The following is a 20726-nucleotide window of genomic DNA, read 5'->3' on the forward strand; positions in this document are numbered from 1 at the left end:
AAGAGTAGTAATTTGAATATAAAGGATGTTCGAATATAAAAGTGCCTGACAAACCTTTAAGAAGATGCAAAAAACATAACAGTCTAAGCCAAACTAGAAAAATCTAATTTTTTTGGCTTAATTTTCATTTGACGTTCCAGTAATTTGACTATTCTAACGGCACCGGTTTTATTATTGATATATTCTGCGTGAGTGGAGTAATCAATTTGGCCTTTACCCAAGATTGGAGAAGATTCAGAGTCAAAAGGATTTTTAACTTTTATAGTAGGAGTGCTGTGACTTTTGAAACGAGGAGGAGAATCTTGAATGAACGGATTTTCCAAAGTGATTGAGGTTGGGAAGAAATCTTCATCGGAGAGCTCATCATCAGATGAGAACTCATTATTAAAAGATTTACCATGCCAATGATTGATGGTCTCTTCATCTATTAATTGAGGACCAGGTGTGGAAGGTGACAAAAAGATCGAATCTGATTGAATTGATTTAGTATCTTTTTGAGGAGAAATAAAAGACTCCTTTAAGATTGGAAGTGAAAGAGAGTCTCGAGTAGTATCACAAGTGATATCAGATACTTTAATACTTTCACCAATCGAAAGATTAGTATCATCTTGGAAAGAAGTATCTTCTTCTTCCTCATTGCTATAAAGTTTACTGAAATCAATTGCAGGAGGAGCCGTTAGATTACGAGTAGGACTAGTATTGCTTTTCTTGGTGGTAGAAGGAGTTGGTAAAAACATACCAAATGCAAAATCATTGGTTGAAGATGACGTAGTTTCATTATCGGAAGAATCAAGTTTTGGACTTAATTTATGCAGTTTTGAATTAGACCCACTTTGCTTATTTGGTTTAGATGAACGTCTGGAGTTTTGAGTTTGAGCAAAATAAGAATTCGATGCTGACGAACTTATAGCTTCAACTTGTTGGCTTCTTTTCATGGTTTGATTCTTATAAGGAGTAAATTCTGGAGTTGGTGGTAAGTTTGGAGTTCTTAATGATTTGGAGGATGACGACTTATGAAGCTGGCGAGTTGGTTGTGGTTTCTTTGAAGTATTTGGGGTTCTTAAATAAGAATTAGAATTAGTAGTTGATGCTGATGAGTTTTTCTTTGTTGAAATTGGGGTCTTCATGGAGTTTTTTTTACAACTACTTGGAGTAGTTGGACTGAAAACAGGAAGTTTCAATTCTGGTGGTGATGATAACTTATGAGATCTATGATTCTTAACTCTAGGAGGAGTCAGAGGAGGTGCAATAGCACATTCAAATGGATTCAGCATATTGGATGGACGCGATGGATGCCGATGCAGTGATTGATGCCAGATCGATGAAGTGAAGACGAAGAAGTGAAATCCAATACAGAAGTAAAGTTTATGCAAAAATTATTCTACTTATACAGCAGGGTCCTTGAAGTCGAAAACAACGAAGAATAACGAAGAAACACGGTCCGGATTGAACAACTTAACCTCGATGAAAAGGGTTAAAAGGAGGAACAGAAAAAAAAAAAAAAAATTTAGAGCGAAACAGCAAAAGGTACGAACAGCAAACGGGGACTAAAAGCAAACGGGGCCAGTTGATTGGGAAATAAGAATTCTCTATGCTGAAACGTTGTGAGTTCTCTGCAATTACCCAATGGAGTCAAATGTCAATCAATCCAGAGGTAGTCTTGACAAAACGTAGTATGCTGAGATGATGCAAAAAAAGGCCAAAAACGTAAAAAAAAAAAAAAGAATCGGACACCGTTGACAGGAAGATGAGAAGTAATAGCGTATATAAGCAAATGCTAGGACGAAACCCAGGGTATTAATAGGACCACACAAACACGTCGCTATGGTGGGTCTTAAGAGATAATGACGAACAATAAGCTGTCGTCTGTTCAGCCAACTATTTGTGTTTAAGAATGCTGGTCAAATTCGCAGTATTGTAGTGTTTTTTTTTTTACCGCAAATTGCAAAAAACCGTATTAAACGACTGACGAAGAAGCTGTTTATTTATGTAGATATGGGTTACGATAGAAGAGGTTAGATGAAATCAAGTTGGCGATTGATGTTACGTTTTCTTTGACTTATTTTCTTACCTAGACAAGCTTCTAGTTGGTCATACCACTCGTGGAAAAGATTTTTTGTTTGTAGAGATTTTAGTAAGTTATTAGCAGTTAGATCGATTTGGATTAGACTAGAATGGGATCCATCGTGGAAATCAATGTTATTGATGAGATTGTTTTTCAAGTTTAGGTAATGTAGATTGGAATCGATGAAACCGTTTGAGAAGGGGAAATTTTCAATTAAATTTGTTTCTAAAGATAAATGAAGTAAATTTTTAGGTAATTTACAATTAGGATCAATGAAATTGATTTGATTTTCATCGATTTTCAAGGTTTTCAAATTGGTAAAAGCATCATTGGGGTTGAACATCGGATAACTTGGAGTTAATTGACTTAGTTTATTCAATCTCAAATCAAGAATTTTTAAATTAGGAGGACATATCCAATTTGCTAAAGCATCAATTTCATTAAAGTAAAGTTCTAACTCAGCCAAGTTTATCATTTTGCCCCAGTTAACATGCGTATCATTATAATCATTCAAATCTGAAATCTTATTACCGGTTAATGATAATTTTTTCAAAGAAATTGGGAAAATGAAATGGTTTAAGTGATAGATATTACATTCACTGAGATTGAGACTGGTTAAAGTATCTGGGAATCGAATTCTCTTGGTTGGATCATTAAAGTTTGTATAATTAAAATCGCTATTCGATAGATCCAACGAATCCAACCATACTGGAAATTGGAAAAATGGATAAGAATCACTGGGGTTATTGTAATCCATAACCAATAAATTTTTCAAATTGTTATTCAGGATATTTAAATAGTCTAAATTCATTGGTAATTTTAAGTCAACTAAGCTATCAAAAGGATTTTCATCAATCTTAAAGTTTTTCATATTTGAGGGCCAGTCAATCTTACTCAAGTTAGTTAACGATCCATTGGTTAAATGATTTGAACTAAGAATCAAGGTATTTAAATTGACCGGCCATTGAGAATTGTCATCGATAATAAAGTTTGTCAATACATTATAAGACAAATCAAGAGTTTCTAAAGACGGTGGTAAATCTTTTAAATCTATGGTTAAAAGATTATTATAAGTAAGCATTAAAGTTTTCAAATTATTTGGGAAATTGATTTTTGTTAAAACATCACTGTTTATACCGGCTTGATTCCAATAAATATGTTCGATTGAATTTGATAAAGTTATAGTAGTTACATCACAAGTTGATCTCCAGGATAAATCCAAATGGTTTAACAGGGGAGGCAATTGGATATTTGACCAGTCATTTATGCCATGTCCTAATAGTACTAATTCTTTACAATTTTTCAAATTAGCTAATTGATTTTGTTTTAAATTTTTCAAAATCTTTGTTAATTTAATACCTGATAATTGAATTCTGGTAATATTCGATAAATTATTAATTAAAAAGATAAAATCATCCGAATCCAATTCGTAATTTTCAATTTGTAAGTGTATTTTATCAACTTGCCCATTAAACCGTTGATTATATTGTAATACTAAATTTTCAAGTGATCTAAAATCACCTCCAGTTATAATCTTAATTAACCTTGGGTTGATATCTGGATTATTATCTAGAAACTCTTCAATCAATGCAAACCCATGAATATCAACCAACGAATCATAACACGAATGACTTCTTCTAGTTGGACTCAATATAAAGTGAAGTTCATTATTAAAATATTTTTCAATAATTAGACTCCTAATATTTGTCTCCTTCAAGTAAAGTAGAAACTCAAAAAGATACTCCTTGGGTAATTGGTCACAGATCTCAACTATTATATCATCCGGCAAGTTTGGAAAGTACCTAGTCAAGAAACTCATTTCTATGGACTCTTGTGCTTATTAATTTTTTTGAGTCTGCAAATCTCATCTTCAATACTAAATCACTTCAACAGACCAATTCCTGCCGTTTATACACCATAGATTACATTACTTTGTTTTATATCGCTTTACTTCGTTAACTATGGTATTGTAATACCCAGCTCTTGTATTTCTCTACCATCATAAATCTCTAAGTTTATCAAATCTTCGAACTAATAAAATCTTCTCTGAATTTTTCACATTTTGTACAAAATTACAGATATCCCGTATCCCGTATTCGCCTTCCACCTTCCTACATGTCCTACGTATACTCCCTGTACTTCTCCAACTATAACGGTCTCTGCAATCCTGTTGGAAGTCGCTTATACCCAATGTCGTATGGTAGTACCCTACTCTCCCGTGCTCCTTATTTCACCACTACACCCTACACCACCGCAGCCGGCCACCGCAGCCTGCCACCACGTCACCACACCCAGTATCCCAGCAGAGGATTCCACTGCCTGTTGCGAGCTAGTTGACTCTCTGGCAATGGATTTGTGTATCAAGCCAAAACAACAGGAAGAAACTCACCAAAAGACGAAAAAAAACCGAACAAAAAAAAAAAACGAGAAAAAGCGAAAAATCACCAAAAACCAAAAAAAAAAATCACTTTTTCCAATTATACGAATACTCTTCTTCCTTACCAACTAATAGAATACACCGAAGAAAACATACAAGGCACCATATAGCAAGGTACTACAAGCCATCGGAGCATCACGCGTATAGCATTCATTCACGGATTCTGTTTGATCAATTATAAAACCAGCACTCATCTCTCCTTTTGACCTGTCAAATTTTTTACCTTTTTTTTTGTTTGATTAATAGTCGCCCGTTGCCCCTTAGTAGTAAACGGATTATAGTTTAGGAAACGAATAGAGTTGAATAATACTGCCTTTTTATATACTTTGATAATTATTCTACAAGATGGATAAACTTATTTCGTCATTATTATGTTGTTCGGTTAGTTCTAAAGATGATTCTAACGATAAATATCATGCGAAAAGTCTGAATAATGAAACAAAACAGAAGAAATCCAAGACTGGGAATCAAAAAAGTTCAAGAAATAGTTCTAGAAAAGATGTGAATAAGAAACTAAACAGTTCAAAGACTAGTTCTGAAGTTGAAGTTTTACCCGAAGAAAATAAGCCGAATAATGAAGTAAAACAACAACAACAACAACAAAAACAACAAGTAAATGGACAAGCCAATAATAAGAAGAGAAATAGTAAGCTTACTAATAATTCGAAGATTGAGTTACTAGATGATGAAAATTCGATTAATGAAACTGATACAATTACCAATACCAACGAAGAATCAAATAATAATACTCCAAATAGTATATCCAATAACCAAGGAAATGATTCAAAAGAAGTGATTACTCATCAAGAGTCTCCAAAAGATGATGATAAACAGATTCCAAATATTAATGAAGATAAATTAATTTATGATGTTGATAAAAATGTTGTTGATTCAAATGATATACAACATAAGCATTTAATTGAAGATGAAGAAGATGAGGAAGATGAAATTGATGAAGAATTACCCGAAAATGATGTTGATGAATCATATCTTGATTTAACTAAATTACAAGAAGGGCAAGCATTTAATCCTGAAAGTGGATGGTTATTAGGTTTAAAAAATGAAAAAATTTTTGGAAATAAAAAATGTCTTATTCTTGATTTAGATGAAACCTTAGTTCATTCTTCTTTTAAATATTTGAGAACTGCTGATTTTGTTATACCAGTTGAAATTGAAAATCAAGTTCATCATGTTTATGTTATTAAAAGACCCGGGGTTGATGAATTTTTAAGAAAAGTTGGTAAATGGTATGAAGTTGTTGTATTTACTGCTAGTGTGAGTAAATATGGTGATCCTTTATTAGATAAATTAGATATTCATCAATCTGTTCATCATCGTTTATTTAGAGATTCCTGTTACAATTATCAAGGTAATTTCATTAAAAATTTATCTCAAATTGGTAGACCTTTGGCTGATTCAATTATAATTGATAATTCTCCTGCTTCTTATATTTTCCATCCACAACATTCAATTCCAATTTCATCTTGGTTTAGTGATACTCATGATAATGAATTATTAGATTTATTACCTTTCTTAGAAGATATAGCGAAACCAAATGTTGATGATGTTGGTTTAGTTTTAGATATTACCATATAATTCCATTATAAGCAGGACTTATAATCTAATCTATTGCTAACTTGGCTAATATAGAATATTGCATTAGATTCATTTACTTATTTAATCCTTTAATTTTGTATCTCTATTTTATAAATTTCTTTACACTTCTTAACTTCTTAACTTCTTAGCTTCTTAACTTCTTAGCTTCTTAACTTCTACACTTCTTAACTTCTACACTTCTTAACTTCTACACTTCTACACTTCTTCTAATCATAATTTTAAGCATTCTCGAACAATTTCTTATATACTGTATAACTAATAACTAATCTTGTCAACAAATCACATGTCGTCAATTTGACTGCAAACCTGTAGAGAACCAACCTGCAAATAAAACAGCAACAAATAACACCTCCGTACACCTATGGGTGTACGGGTGGTGGATATTATCGCATCTCATCACTTCCTTTAAATCATCAAAATTTTTTTTTTTATATCTTATCAGTATATTAAAGATATAACCAAGTAAATAATGAAGGTGAAAACTATAAGTAGGTCTTCAGACACCTATGTGCCGGTGCGTAACACGCAGGAGTCGGCGACGCCCAGGAACTTGAATCCAGCATTACATCCTTTTGAAAGAGCCAGAGAATATACCCGAGCATTAACTGCTACGAAGATGGAAAGGATGTTTGCTCAACCATTTATCGGACAATTAGGAGATGGACATAGAGACGGTGTTTATAGTATAGCCCGGGATTTTGGGAGTACGAATCAAGTAGCCAGTGGATCAGGAGATGGGATAATAAAGTATTGGGATTTAACATCAAGAAATGAAACCATTAGTTTTAAAGCACATTATGGGATGGTAAGTGGATTAGTAGTCAGTCCAAATCAAGTTGGAAATAAGAAGATGTTGAGTTGTGGGGATGACAAGACAATTAAATTGTGGTCAGTTAATACTAATGATTTTGAAAATGATATAAATGATGAAATATTATATGATAACAAGAATCAAGGATTAATTAAAACTTGGACTGGGGAACACGCATTCAAAGGATTAGACCATCATTTCAGCGAAGACTTGTTTGTGAGTGGAGGTCTTGATATACAATTATGGGATATGAAAAGATCAAGACATATATCTAATTTGACTTGGGGAGCAGATAATATAAATCTGGTTAAATTTAATAAAACAGAAACAAATGTTTTGGCAAGTACCGGTAGTGATAATTCAATAGTGTTATATGATATCAGAACCAATTCACCCATCCAGAAAGTTGTTACCAATATGAGAAATAATGCAATTGCATGGAATCCAATGGAAGCATATAATTTTGCAAGTGCAAATGAAGATCAAAATTCATATTACTGGGATATGAGAAATTTGAAAAAATCATTAAATGTTTATAAAGATCATGTTAGTGCAGTTATGGATATCGATTTCAGTCCAACCGGTCAAGAATTAGTTACTGGTTCATACGATAAAACAATCAGAATCTATAAAACCAGAGCTGGTCATTCAAGAGAAATTTATCACACTAGTCGTATGCAGCATATCTTCAGCGTCAAGTTTACTAGTGATGCAAGATATATCTTGAGTGGTTCTGATGATTCCAATGTTAGGTTATGGAGAGCTAAAAGTAATGATCGTTCAAATATTACATCTTCTAAACAAAAATCTTCAATGGAATACGATGATGCATTAAAAGAAAGATTCAAATTCATGCCAGAAATCAAAAGAATCTCAAGACATCGTCATGTTCCAAAAGTTGTTAAAAAGGCTCAAGAAATTAAAAGAACTGAACTCGATTCAATTAAAAGAAGACAAGATAATGAAAGAAGACATTCTAAACCTGGTTCGAAACCAGTTCACCCAGAAAGAGAAAAACATATCAGAGGTACCGCCATCAAAGATGATTAACCATGTAAATTATATACAAAATGTATACCAATACATACAATTATATAACGATGTATTACATTTTTCTGTAGTTATCCATCAGTTGATCCTACGTCTCGTGTTATCAAAGGGTATCCGGGTATTCCCTACCCTTCAACCTTACACCGTCCTCGCCCTCTACATCGATGGCTCCCAGCCCTTCATCTTCCTCTTTCCTTCTGACCCCCACTATAACCCTCCCCATTGCCAGATCATTTGCTAAAGGATCAAATTGAAAATCAAATCCTTTTTTCATAGTGAGAGGCTTTTCGCAAATAAAAAACGCTTTAAAAAAAACTGAACCAACCAAAAGAAGCAGGGAAAAAGGAAAAAAAAGAGAGCGATACTCGCCCTTTCAAATAAATCATTTTTTAGTTCTTTAACAAACAACTACCCAATTCCAGTGATAAGTGATTGGATTAATCAAGGCTGATTCACAAGTTAGGGTTCAAATCCAGGTAGTTTTGATAGTAATTATCAGTTTGTTCTATTGTTCCAAGTATACTTAGGTTTCGAATATTGATTTTGAGACTTTTTTTTTCCTCTTTGGCTAGTTTCCTATAGGTTGGTTGATTATACATCTGGTGATAGGAAGATTGAATTCATCGCTTGAAAGAAGTTTGAAATAGTTATTTCCTGGATGGAAAGCATACACGCTATTCCGAGATTTATAAGTTATGCCGGATAAACATAAAATTAAGTTGTTTAGTCACTTCAAACAACCTTCGGTTGATGAAGAATTGACTCCTTCAACTTCAAATCAATCCCAATCCCATTCTGTTGCTAATCAGGGCCGCAAGTTTCTTGGGTTCCACATTGGAAAACACGATTCGCAAGATTCTTTAACTTCACCCACCTTGACCAACTCTGGTGATCATCACCATGGTCACCATGGTCACCATCACCATGGCCAAGCGGGCCAGCATCATCAACATAACATTCTGGGGAATAGTAGTCATTCTTCAAATCCTGATAGTAGACCCGACACTCCTCCGAATAGTAATATTTCGCCTCTGCAACAAATTCCAATTCAATCGCCTCAACCTAATGTCCATGTTCCGTTAAATAAAGAGGATTCAAATCATACATTTATGAAGTCAAATTCTATGATTGAATTAAAACGATTGTTCAAACCAACCAAAAAGAATTCTAATCCAAGGAAAAATGAACATCCTTCATATACTAGTAATATCCATTCTCCTCCAGCAATTGCATCACCTTCTGCCGGTGTTTCTTATAATACTGCAAGCGCTCAGCATAGCAGAGAACCATCGTCAACTTCTTTAGCCACTTTAATCAATCAGACATCTTCTCAATTACTAAATAGAGCTTCTCATGGTAATGGTGGTATACTTCATGGTAAATCTCATAATGCTGCTCCTTTCACCGATGATGATTCTCCTTTAGTTAAAAAATATGGTAAAGTTGGTAAAGAATTGGGTAGTGGTGCAGGAGGTTCAGTCAAACTAATTATACGTCCTTCAGATTCAAAAACTTTTGCAGTTAAAGAATTTAGACCAAGAAGAAATACTGAATCTTTAAAAGATTATACTAGAAAATGCACTGCAGAATATTGTATTGGTTCAACTTTAAAACATCCAAATATTATCAAGACTATTGATATAATTCATGAAAATAATCGATATTTCGAAATTATGGAGTATGCTCCAATTGATTTTTTCGCAGTTGTTATGAGTGGTGAAATGTCAAGACAAGAAATTAACTGTTGTTTAAAACAAATTTTAGAAGGTGTTGGTTATTTACATAGTCTCGGTTTAGCACATCGTGATTTAAAATTAGATAATTGTGTTTTAACAACTAATGGTATTTTAAAAATTATTGATTTTGGTAGTGCAGTTATTTTTAAATATCCTTATGATCAATTTGGTAATTCCAAAGATAGTATACATCATTGCCACGGGATTGTTGGTTCTGATCCTTACTTAGCTCCAGAAGTTTTGAAAAATTCTCATTCTTATAATCCTCAACCAGTTGATTTATGGTCAATTGCAATCATTTATTGTTGTATGACTTTGAAAAGATTTCCTTGGAAAATTCCAAATCCTGAAAAAGATAATAGTTTTAAATTATATGCAATGGAAGATGATAATTGGCATGATTATCCTTTAAGTAATGAATGTCATAAATTATTATTACAACAAAGAAAATTGAAAAATATGATTGTTAGACTGAATAAAAAGAAGAAGGCTCTTGCTGAACAACAAGCTCAATTAGATCGAGAAATGGTCGATTCAAATCATGAAACTGATGATCATGATATGGAAATTACTAATGAAAATGAAAATCCAAATGAAGTAGAAGGTGAATCCCTAGCTCAAAATGATCAAATTAATGAAGATAAAGATGACAAAATGAATACTGATGAACAACAAACTACCAAGAAAGATGATAAATTGGTTCAATTACAAAATGTTGATATCTTATCAGAAGATCAATTACAAAGTATTCTCAATGGATTAAAAGAGATTGATCAAAAATTAGAAGATTATGAAAAAAGAAAGACTGAAATGAAAAATAAATTTAATGAATCAAGAAAAATTAATCAAGAAGTTACTGAACAACAAGAAACTAAAGATGAACCAAATCAAGATGCAAAAGAAGATTCCGGCAAAAAGAAACAATCTCATCATAAACAAATACATGGTCCTTATAGATTAATGAGATTATTACCCCATGCATCAAGACCAATAATTTCTCGTATGTTACAAGTTGATCCAAAAAAGAGAGCCTCTTTAGAAGAAATCTTACAAGATGAGTGGATTAGAGATATTCAATGCTGCACCTTGAAGAAAGTTCCTCGTAGTTCTGATAATATTGGTGCTAATTTCGAAGAAGATGAAGATGATATTCTCGTCAAGGGTAATCCACCTCACGATCATACTTTAGTACTCGATAATCAAGAAGAACAAAATGAAAAAGCCGAAGCTGCTGAAAGTAACATGGCTCAATAGTTCTTGGCTTTCTCTTTTGGTTCAATCAGTCATTACCTTATTTATTACTTTCTTTAATGATATTTTTTTTTTTTAGTTCGATAATTCTTTTATTCACGCTCTCATTCTTTTTTCATTTCTTCCCTTTAGAATCAAAGTGGTCTTGTCATTTTGGTTACTTTACTCATCGTCTCAAAGACATGCTACACTTAGGAGTAAGTATATAACGATATTCAATACATTTATAACGACTGATTTGAAAATGTAAAAAAAAAGACCGGACTTTTTGTTCGCTCCTCACAAAATGAAGTCAACTGAAAACATTGTATGATAATTCTTCATCATAGTTTAGGGTATATTGGGACTCAATCTATATTCATTTAGCAACCGTACAATGCCTCAGCAACAGCCAGCACACGCCATCAACCCTACTCGGTTGAAGACCTCGTTGAAAATGGCAATTAGTAAGTTGAAGTTTATCCAAGATAAGAAAAGTGCAATCAACAAGCAACAGCGGAGACAATTGGCTACGTTATTAAGCCAAGGTAAAGAGTCAAGTGCTAAGATAAGAGTGGAGAATATAATTAGGGACGATATTTATGTTGAGTTACTTGAATACTTGGAGTTGTATTGTGAACTTTTATTAGCTAGAGTGGCGATAATTCTCGACACCAATAGAAGTGGAGTTGATCCATCATTGAAAGAAGCCATTCTGTCGGTTGTGTATTCTGCTCCCCATAGTGAATTGAAGGAATTGAGTGGATTAAGAGAGATTTTCGTTGCAAAATATGGTGCAGAATTCGGTAAGTCGGTAATTGAAAATACCAATGACGAGTATGTTCCAGCTAAAATAGTGAAAAGATGTCAAGTGGAGCCACCTTCAGAGCTATTAGTTGACTTGTACCTATGTGAAATAGCCAAGGCGTACGAGGCTCCATATTCTGGGTTGAAGATAGAAGAGGTGATCGAAGAAAGCAACGATATTGATGACGACGACGATTCTCCATCTGGTGGCCAAAAGGAAGCGAATCTAGAAACCCCGTTGGCTGCTGATCCAGCTGATGTATCAAACACCCAAAAGACAGCACCAAAGACAGCACCTAAAGCACTCAACGACTTTGATTCCCTAAAGGCTAGATTTGACGCATTGAAAGGTGCCAAATAGACTCAACCCCGATATTACATTGATGCTACAAGATTAGAGTACGATGAGTAAGACGAGTAAGATGAGACAAGTAATACAAGTAAGATACAAGTAAGATAATGGTGGACTAATTAACTAATTGCAGACTGGCATATACTGACCACGAATAAATACCACGACTCAATAGTCCCTTGTAAGCGTGTAGTTACACGGGATGCTCCCTCTACACCTGGCCACCAACACCGTTGACGGTGGGATCAGTACCCATCTGGCAGCTCCTATGGACCAAGGAAGAGCACTGATTTTTTTAGCCAAAGACAACCAAACAAAACAAAAAAAAAATGAAAGCGAGGAAAAATATCAAAACATTTTGAAAACGACGCCCAAAAAAAATAAATAAACAAATTAAGCTGAACGTCAGGATCCCAATCCAACACATCATCAACCAGACACAAGTTGCACTAGATATATGGGGATACTTATATATCGTGCGCATTAATAAAGTTATAAAGTTGGGTGAAAAAGCACGATTTGGGAATTCAGATTATCAAGTTAAGCTGAATTGGATCTCAAGCGAGTTGAAGATCAATACAAGTTGGTGATATCATGAGTCCGCTGCAAATATTGACAGTAAGACAGCAACAGGAGTTGAACAAGGCCATACTTCAGTATCTTAAGCCAATATTGACCGAAAATACCGGGAATGTCAACTTAACAATTGCTCTTTCCAATATTTTACAAACACCATTGAGTTCAATTGATGATAATAACAATAACATTATTCCAAACTATTTAGAGAAGAAATGGTCGACTGTTTTAAGACTACAAAAAAAAATCATTGATTTAGAGAATGAAATTAGTAATTATAAAGCCATTATTGATGCTTCAAATACTACCGATGCGCTTTCAAAGCATACTTCTCTTTTAACTAAAGATAAGATCAATTGGTTACCAAATAATGCAATAAAGACTTTCAAGACCCAGGCTCAGCAGTTAATTCAATCAGTGACAATCCACCCATTCTTACCAATAATACATAGTGGATGCTCTGATGGATCTTTAATTTCTTGGAATTTGGTTAATGATGATACTTTAATACCAGAGAAATTTATCAAGGCTCATACTAGAGCAATTAATAAGATTAGATGGTCCAATGCTCCTTTAGATCTTTCTGCTGGTAAATCCTTAATTCCTGATAAAAATAAATCTTATATTCTAGCTACTTGTTCTGCTGATTTATCAATAAAAATTTGGGATGGGGCTACTTATAAACAAATAAGAACTTTATCGGGTCATGAACATACCGTTTCTTCAATTGCATTTTCCAAGTCTACTCCCCATATCCTCTATTCAGTATCTCGTGATAAGACAGTTAAAATTTGGGACCTTACCAGTGGATTTTGTATAAAAAGTTTTGTCGGCCATAGTGATTGGGTACGTGATATTGATGTCATTAGTGTTAATTCACAACTACTGATGACAAACATCAAAGAATCTTCGGAAATCGGTGATTTCATCGTGACTTGTTCGAATGATCAATCAGTAAGATTATCCCATGCAGATTCTGGTACTGGTATCTCCTTATTAATTGGCCATACCCATGTTATTGAAACAGTTAAGTTTTTACCACTTCATTCAAATTATTTCATTGATAAGTACCTCACTAATAATTCCGATAAATTCCCAAATATATCACCTTCTTTTTTCTCTGATCCTGTTTATACTCAAACTCTTGGTTTTAAATATTGCATTTCGGCTGGTAGAGATAACCTAATCAAATTATGGTTATTGCCCCCTCCTGTTCTAAGACCTCATAGACACCCCTTACCTTCCCAACAAAATAATTCTCAAGGTTGGTTAATAGCAGAATTGGTCGGTCATCAATCTTGGGTTAAAGCCTTATCAATCCACCCTAATGGTAGATTTATTTTCAGTGGTAGTGATGATAAGACTATAAGAGTATGGGATTTAGACAACTTGAATCAAACTGGAAACGTCAAATGCATCAGAACTCTTACGGGTCATGATGGTTTTATTAACGATTTAAATTTTGCATCTTTCGAAATAGAGAGTGATATTAATAGTAAAAAGAAACAGGATGTGGTTATAAATCCAAAGAAAGAAGATGGAAGTGACAAATCAACAGAACAGTTGCATAAAGAGTTGATGAAATTTATCGAATCCAAAATGAGATGTTTATTCTTAAGTGGTGGCGTTGATAATGCCGTTAAATTATGGAGTTAGAACTCACATCTCATCATACTTGGTATACTTTTATTTATATTTTTTAACTCTTCATAGGATACCCTTTTATTTTTTTTTTTTTTTTTGGTTTTTTTTTTGTCACTACATTTTTTGACTACAATTACGATATAGATTAAATCAATGGTGTATTTTAAACTTGCGATTGATGATTCTTCTTAGACGAATATAACGATTTACTATTTTTACTGATTGACAATAACTGTAATGTTCTATCCAGATTTTGCAATATAAGCAGATGGTGCTCTCTGAGCCCATTCGGTCCAACTACCATCATAGACTCTTATTGGAAATCCGGTTCCAATAACAGACTGTAAAGCCAACTTCAAGATCACCGCAGTGACCCCTGTACCACACATAACAATAACGGCTTCTTTCCCCCCTAATGTTGGATCGGTGACGTCTATGTTAAAGTCATCTTTGAATAATTGGATCAACTCCTCTTTGCTTTTATAACTTCCGTCTTCTTTCAAAACCTTGTTAAATGGTAACGATAAAGCGCCAGGAATATGACCCGAAGACAATCCTGGTCTTGGTTCTGGGCTTTTACCGGTAAATCTGTCGGTGGAGCGTGCATCAAAAGTGACATAATGCTTTTCTAATTTTTCTGACTGAACAAGTGCTAATAATTCTTCGTAATCAATAACTTGATCTTGATAATTATCCGAGAACTGTTCTTGACTAATCAATTCATAATGGTGGGCATCACCAAGTTCAGCACTTGTGGCTAAATTGTCTTTAGGATTAGTGTCAAGTGGATAATCATGTTTTTTATAGTCGGGATAGTGATTTAAAAGATAAACTCTTCCATGCCCATAAAGAGAAAAAGTCCAAGCAGCTCGAGGACTAGAAAAAATACCGGTTTTATCGTAAAAAACCAATTTATCAGTTTTTTGTAACTTGAGTGCTTCTATATTCTTTTTAAATACTTCATATGGAGGTAACATATGAGGGTATTTGGACTCTGGCAACGCAACTTCGTCAAGATCAAAAAATGCAGCATCTTTAATTCTGTCTTCGTTCAAGTACTGTCCTTTGCCATTATGAGGAGAATTCGGCATGTACCACGTAGCATCAATTGGAACAACTCTAGAATGGGAGGAACTCGATCTCAAAAGTGCTCTAAAACCCTGTGGGCTAAGAATGGAAATAAACGGCTTGGACATATCTCAGTATAATTCTCCACTCCTTGTTTTGCAAACAGCTTCGTTCAAGAACTCTTGGGCCTCTAACAAGTCAATTGAATTGGGATTTTTGTAGAAAGCAATTGTTGAAAATTGACCAATTGTTAACGATCTCAACGACGGTTTCGGGCTTTTTTGTTGAGGCACTGATATTGTTTTATCATAGAGGACCGGGTTACGATAGTCCCGCAATCAACACACCCATACACCAGCAGTAGTTACTACTTCAACTGCCACTGGAAAGTGAATAAAATGGATCTAATATGAAACCGTTGTTTAGCCTTCTTCCATTTAGAAGGTTTCTCGAGTCTAAAGAATTGTACTAGAGAGTCACTTACTGGGGGTGGTTAGTTGGACGAACCTTAATAAAAAGACAAACAATTATGTATATGGCATTAGCATGTAACCACAAAGAAAAACGATAAAGCAGAGTTTTTCAGAGCTAATACCGGCAAGACAGAAGTGACGGGATCCTATATTACTTCCTTAGTCAGCAACGAAAGAAAGGAATGCCGAGAGGAGTTGGCTGCAAAGAAGAACTTTTTTTGCAACATGCGACCTTAAACTTGTGCTGGATTTTGAATTTTGTGACTCCACAAGTTTTGCAGTCACTATTACCATGGCCTTCCTTGTCTATTGAGACAGGCATGGCAGAAATGCTGTATGTGCTACAGGACAGGCAAGTAAGGACCCGAAGAAAATCAAAAACGAAGAGAAAGCCAAAATAACCGTAAACCGTTTAAAATGTTAACCTTTGACTATTTTGCTATTAAGGTTGGCCTTTCCTTTCTTCGAGTGGCAGCACAGAAGGGAAGGGTTGAATAATGTATGTAAATTTAGAAGATAATAGTTTGATATAGTCTATATAATTTGCTATCGATCAGCTGTTTGTATTATTAAAGTTTTGACTCATTCTGGCGGTGTCGGCTTTCATGAACTCTCTTAATGCCATTGTTGCATAAGAACTAGTACCCAATTGCATTGTAAGAATAACTGCCTTCTTATCAGCATCAGAATCAGAACACTCAATAATACGAGGGATTGCAGTAGCCTCTTCAACCTTTTCTTTGGCTTCGTTTTTAGATCTCAAGATCTCTAAATCGGTTCTGAGAAGTGGTGCAGAGTCATCCTTATAGTTAACAATTTTATAACTTAAATTCTTTGGTTTACCCATGATTTTTCTGTAGGATCCTGCTAATGAGAAATCTCTAACTTTTCTGCCCATTTTATCTGGGTTCAAGCCGTCTTTGGCCATGCTGTCAATGTACACTTGTTTTAATTGTGGATTGGTTGGATAGAGAATATCAAAACCAGGTAATGGCAAAACAATGTCAAAAATGCTATATTTACCCAGTTCAACATCTTCTTTTGTTAATGGTTTGGCTCTGATGAAATTATTTGTGGCAACATCTTCTTCAAAGTCAGAATCTTCTGCTTCTTCAGATTTTGGTTTATCTTCAGGATCGATGATTACCAAATCACCTTCTTGAACTTCTAATCCAAACATTTCAAATCTTTTTGAAGCAACCAAGTTCCATATATATGACTGATAGGCATGGACATACATCAATTTCAAATTTCTTGGAATTGAAATAATACCTTTATAATAAGAATTTTGTGAGTAACCATTTTCTCCTTTCTTTTCATTGGTCAAAGCTTTTAAAATTGAGGTTTCAGCGGTGTAACGACGAGGCATGCTCTTTAATGCTAATGCTGGATCAGAAGTTTCAGCCCAAATTCTTCTTGCTTCGACCGAGTCTGGAGTAACAATTTCTTGTTCGGATAAAATCAATTCACCAGCTGCTTTCCAATCACTGTTCAAAATATGAACCCCGAGAACATGAGTAGATATGGAGAATGTACCAAACCTTTGCATACCGTAATAATTAATGAAACCATTATTTTTTAAAGAATTAAAACATTTTTCAACGGTATCTTCTATATTATCTTGTGGATTAAATGACTTAATATCTCTTACGGTAATTGTAAATTCATTACCATTCAAGTCACCCAACTTAAGATAATCGTCTTCGTACGAAAATCCTCCTAATACGATATTAGTTAAGCCTTTGTTAAGAGAACTAACTCTTGCGACTTTACCTTTACTAATTGAGAATCTTTGACAGGTAACACCTCTACGATCTTTCGTACCAGAAAAATTGATATTCTTTGGAGGAATCCTTAAAAACTTTGAAATTAAATGAGCAACCTCCATAGTTTCTCTATTTTCTTTATAAACGGTGAAATGTAAATATTTTTTGAATTGACCCAATCCATAATTTAAAACCCCATTTTCATCAACATGATTGATACTTTCTTGAACTCTTCTTCTATCCGATTTAGGGGCATTTTTAGATAACATGATTTTGAAAGTGTTTTCTGGAGAGGTTGCCGATTCCAATTTACCTTGAAATGCAACTCGTAATAATTGATGTAATTGACCTCTGGCTTGTTTATCTGGGAAAGTTGTTTTAGTTTCCATATTAGTGCCATTGCTGAAAAGCTCTTCGATCTCTTTCAACTCCTCTTCCGTTATTTTGGATAATAATTGCTCCCGGTGTTCATCTGATAAAGTATACTTTGGTTTTTCAGTTTTCAGTTGCTCCTTGATTTCAGAAACTTCTTCAGGTGTTTTATCCTGTAAGTCTGCTCTATCATTTTGTCTTTGTTCCATGCGTCTTTCCTTTTTGGTCTTACCAAGATCGATCCCTTCATCCTCTAAATGAATAACTTTGTCATTCAAATCAACTTCATTCACAAGGAAATCACTATAAAGTTGTTTAATAGTACCGAAAAAGCCACCGCCGGCACGGTTTACCTCATTGACATATTGAGTTATACCAACGTCATGTTCTTGAACTACTTTTTGGGCACGTTCTGCTGGCGAAAGCTTTGCTTTCTTGAAAGCTTCATTAGAGTTTGGTTCTGCTGGTAAGCTTCTCTTGATAGAGTTACTGGTTTCTTCCATGATTAATTCGGATCTGACGTTTTTAAGTAATTGAACTTGGAATAATCGTCTGATCGAGGCTAGTTATTTGGAGAACATAAGTAGATATTCAGTATGAATAAATGGATTCTTGAATTGAAATGAAAAAAAAAAAATTTTTTGAAAAAAGACATCATCGCAGGAAAAAACGTCTCATTGATTTTTTTATATTTAACTAAAATCAGCCCTTACCACTTAAGAATATCACTCTAGTCAGGGGAGTTGTAGAAAACCAAAGCCCCAGTGCTATTGGATAGCATACTAACCGTATTTGGTATTGTTTGTCGGCTTATGGTCGACTCATTAATTTCAAATGTTTCAGATCTTTTTGCGACATGGTATCCATTTGTGGAAATTTGTTCACTTCTCAAGCCTTTTTAGTGTAGTTTTTTTTGCAACTATTTTAATTTATAAATTGAATGAATTAATGATTAGCATTCTTTTGCTTTGGTACCGCTATAAGAACCGTTGCTACCGTTGCTTTGCTTTTATACAGCTATAGGCTTGCTTTTCCCTTGTTGCTTTTTATAGTTTTGTTCTGAGTTAGGACAAATTTGCTAGAAATACCAGTTTGCAATCAAGAAATATAACTTAAAGACTCTTTCCAGTTGTTACACTCAGGATGTTGAGACATCCGATAAGCTTGAAGGTAACCGAGACTCAAAGTGAAGACCTTGGGCCTGATAGTCTGTGTTTGGCCGCTGGCACTTCTACTGAACACAGGAGGAAAGCATCTTTTAGTAATATGTTTTCCAATCCACTCCGTTCGAAAGAGTCTAAAAGTGGAGGGTTTAGAAGATTCGCAAGGTCGTTGTGGTTAGATACTAGTTTGGTAGTGACTCACGAGCCATCGGAGCAAGAAAGCAGAGGAAGAAGTAGAGTTAGAAGTAGAGAAGATTATGAAGACGGATCAGAACAATTATTCGATGATTCACACTGGTCCGATGAACCAGCGTTACCCAGACGAAAAATGAATAAAAGTAAATCATATAGTCAATTGAAAAACGTTAATTTCAATCAATCCAATCGACTGATCAAGGCCAGAAAGCTAACCCATTCTACTAATCACAACCGAGCTCTTATTCTAAAAAATTTTTCAGTCAATACATCTACCGACTCCATTATTAGTCAAATAACCTGTGGACCGTTGGAGAAATTGAACTATAGACACCACCCGGCCAATCCGACGTTGGAAATACACTTTGTTCTTTCAGAAGGTGCTCGTAAATTCTACAACTATTGTACCACCACCGGGTTTGTCGTGGTTGATGGGAAGAGGCTAGAAGTCGAATGGGCCAACGAGTCCAACACCGAAGACACCACTGGTAGTATGGGGGTCCCCAAGTATCTATTCAATGAAATAGTTCACGGATCGGCTAGAAGAGTCTTGATTTGTCTGAAAATAGTCCCCGACAAGCCTTTGAATCATCTGTCCTTAACTGATTTCCCTAATCCCGAGCTGCATCTATCCAAAGACTTTGATATCGATTTGATCAAGCATGACTTTAGTAAATACGGTGAAATAGTCGAATTTGGAGCAGTCATTTCTAGAAAACTCTGTTTTAGTATTCATTTCACCGATATCAGGTCTGCAATCTTGGCTAAAACCGACTTGGAAAACAAAGACTCCATGATGAATGCAAAATATCACGACTGGTTCTTCTGGTATGGCAAAGATCCCACAGATAAACCTTGTTACCATCTTTAACCATGCTTTCGCTTAATACCTTGTTTCGTAAATTCTTTCTGTTATACTTGATATCTTATAGACTTTACAATTAACTTTCTTTGCTTCCACCACCCGTAGTCTTCCAACGACCCCCAGTCTTCCCACGTCTTTGACCATGCTCCCGTACCATAGAGCTACAACCTCATGTCTTTGCTGCCATTTTTCAGCATTGGCTAACTGTTTATATTTTCACCAGAATCGGTAAAGTAAATAGACTACGTGAAAGGCTAACAAAGCCAAAAAAAAAAAAATAAAAAAATTAGTTGTATGCGAATACTAACCAATGGGGCAGGAAAACAAACCAAATCATGAAATCGTCTTGTCAATTTACAGCTGATTGATGATCTTGTTTACTCAGAGACTTGTTTGTCAGGATCATCCCCTAGCTTTCCAAAGTAACAGAAGTTGAAAGAAAGGGAAAAGCGAACAAATCAAAAAAAACAAATACAAAAAAGAATTTTTTTTAGTCCCT

General features: G+C 34.6%; 12 protein-coding genes across 12 annotated transcripts; 7 read left to right on the plus strand and 5 right to left on the minus strand.

Moving 5' to 3' along the window:
• Positions 1-83: 83 nt before the first annotated feature.
• SOL1 (Sol1p) lies at positions 84-1274 on the minus strand (the record flags this gene model as incomplete). The annotated part of the gene is made up of 1 exon (XM_020223404.1): positions 84-1274. One exon carries the CDS (start codon positions 1272-1274, stop codon positions 84-86), a length of 1191 nt encoding a protein of 396 aa, XP_020079305.1.
• A 741-nt stretch (positions 1275-2015) lies between these two features.
• On the minus strand, positions 2016-3884 carry HYPBUDRAFT_146596 (L domain-like protein; the record flags this gene model as incomplete). Its single annotated transcript, XM_020219978.1, has 1 exon — positions 2016-3884. One exon carries the CDS (start codon positions 3882-3884, stop codon positions 2016-2018), a length of 1869 nt encoding a protein of 622 aa, XP_020079306.1.
• A 124-nt stretch (positions 3885-4008) lies between these two features.
• Positions 4009-4398, plus strand: HYPBUDRAFT_151645 (uncharacterized protein; the record flags this gene model as incomplete). The annotated part of the gene is made up of 1 exon (XM_020220603.1): positions 4009-4398. A coding segment is annotated over exon 1 (218 nt), but the record flags the coding sequence as incomplete, so codon positions are not given.
• Positions 4399-4695: 297 nt separating this feature from the next.
• HYPBUDRAFT_133326 (phosphatase) lies at positions 4696-6098 on the plus strand (the record flags this gene model as incomplete). The annotated part of the gene is made up of 3 exons (XM_020219512.1): positions 4696-5042; positions 5154-5294; positions 5442-6098. Exons 1-3 carry the CDS (start codon positions 4848-4850, stop codon positions 6096-6098), a joined length of 993 nt encoding a protein of 330 aa, XP_020079308.1. The 5' UTR covers positions 4696-4847.
• A 489-nt stretch (positions 6099-6587) lies between these two features.
• On the plus strand, positions 6588-8456 carry SOF1 (rRNA-processing protein; the record flags this gene model as incomplete). Its single annotated transcript, XM_020220604.1, has 1 exon — positions 6588-8456. A coding segment is annotated over one exon (1393 nt), but the record flags the coding sequence as incomplete, so codon positions are not given.
• Positions 7867-8336, minus strand: HYPBUDRAFT_151647 (uncharacterized protein). Its single transcript, XM_020220605.1, has one exon. The coding sequence runs from the start codon at positions 8252-8254 to the stop codon at positions 8084-8086; it is 171 nt and encodes a 56-aa protein (XP_020079310.1). The 5' UTR covers positions 8255-8336; the 3' UTR covers positions 7867-8083.
• Positions 8457-8675: 219 nt separating the features above from the next.
• On the plus strand, positions 8676-10919 carry HRK1 (putative serine/threonine protein kinase; the record flags this gene model as incomplete). Its single annotated transcript, XM_020224037.1, has 1 exon — positions 8676-10919. A coding segment is annotated over one exon (2244 nt), but the record flags the coding sequence as incomplete, so codon positions are not given.
• A 424-nt stretch (positions 10920-11343) lies between these two features.
• Positions 11344-12114, plus strand: IST1 (Ist1p; the record flags this gene model as incomplete). Its single annotated transcript, XM_020218182.1, has 1 exon — positions 11344-12114. The coding sequence occupies one exon, from the start codon at positions 11344-11346 to the stop codon at positions 12112-12114; it is 771 nt and encodes a 256-aa protein (XP_020079312.1).
• Positions 12115-12699: 585 nt separating this feature from the next.
• HYPBUDRAFT_146601 (uncharacterized protein) lies at positions 12700-14337 on the plus strand (the record flags this gene model as incomplete). The annotated part of the gene is made up of 1 exon (XM_020219979.1): positions 12700-14337. One exon carries the CDS (start codon positions 12700-12702, stop codon positions 14335-14337), a length of 1638 nt encoding a protein of 545 aa, XP_020079313.1.
• A 230-nt stretch (positions 14338-14567) lies between these two features.
• On the minus strand, positions 14568-15521 carry HYPBUDRAFT_4134 (thiosulfate sulfurtransferase; the record flags this gene model as incomplete). The annotated part of the gene is made up of 1 exon (XM_020223405.1): positions 14568-15521. One exon carries the CDS (start codon positions 15519-15521, stop codon positions 14568-14570), a length of 954 nt encoding a protein of 317 aa, XP_020079314.1.
• Positions 15522-16419: 898 nt separating this feature from the next.
• On the minus strand, positions 16420-18507 carry PUS7 (pseudouridine synthase; the record flags this gene model as incomplete). Its single annotated transcript, XM_020223406.1, has 1 exon — positions 16420-18507. One exon carries the CDS (start codon positions 18505-18507, stop codon positions 16420-16422), a length of 2088 nt encoding a protein of 695 aa, XP_020079315.1.
• A 988-nt stretch (positions 18508-19495) lies between these two features.
• HYPBUDRAFT_133347 (uncharacterized protein) lies at positions 19496-20373 on the plus strand (the record flags this gene model as incomplete). Its single annotated transcript, XM_020219513.1, has 1 exon — positions 19496-20373. One exon carries the CDS (start codon positions 19496-19498, stop codon positions 20231-20233), a length of 738 nt encoding a protein of 245 aa, XP_020079316.1. The 3' UTR covers positions 20234-20373.
• Positions 20374-20726: the final 353 nt, after the last annotated feature.

Source organism: Hyphopichia burtonii (genome assembly GCF_001661395.1).
Source record: "Hyphopichia burtonii NRRL Y-1933 unplaced genomic scaffold HYPBUscaffold_1, whole genome shotgun sequence".
Taxonomy (NCBI): Eukaryota; Fungi; Ascomycota; class Pichiomycetes; order Serinales; family Debaryomycetaceae; genus Hyphopichia; species Hyphopichia burtonii.

Excerpts from the sequence above, each read along its gene's own strand:
- HYPBUDRAFT_151647 (XM_020220605.1), bottom strand. The coding sequence starts at position 8,254 with ATGAAAAAAGGATTTGATTTTCAATTTGATCCTTTAGCAAATGATCTG.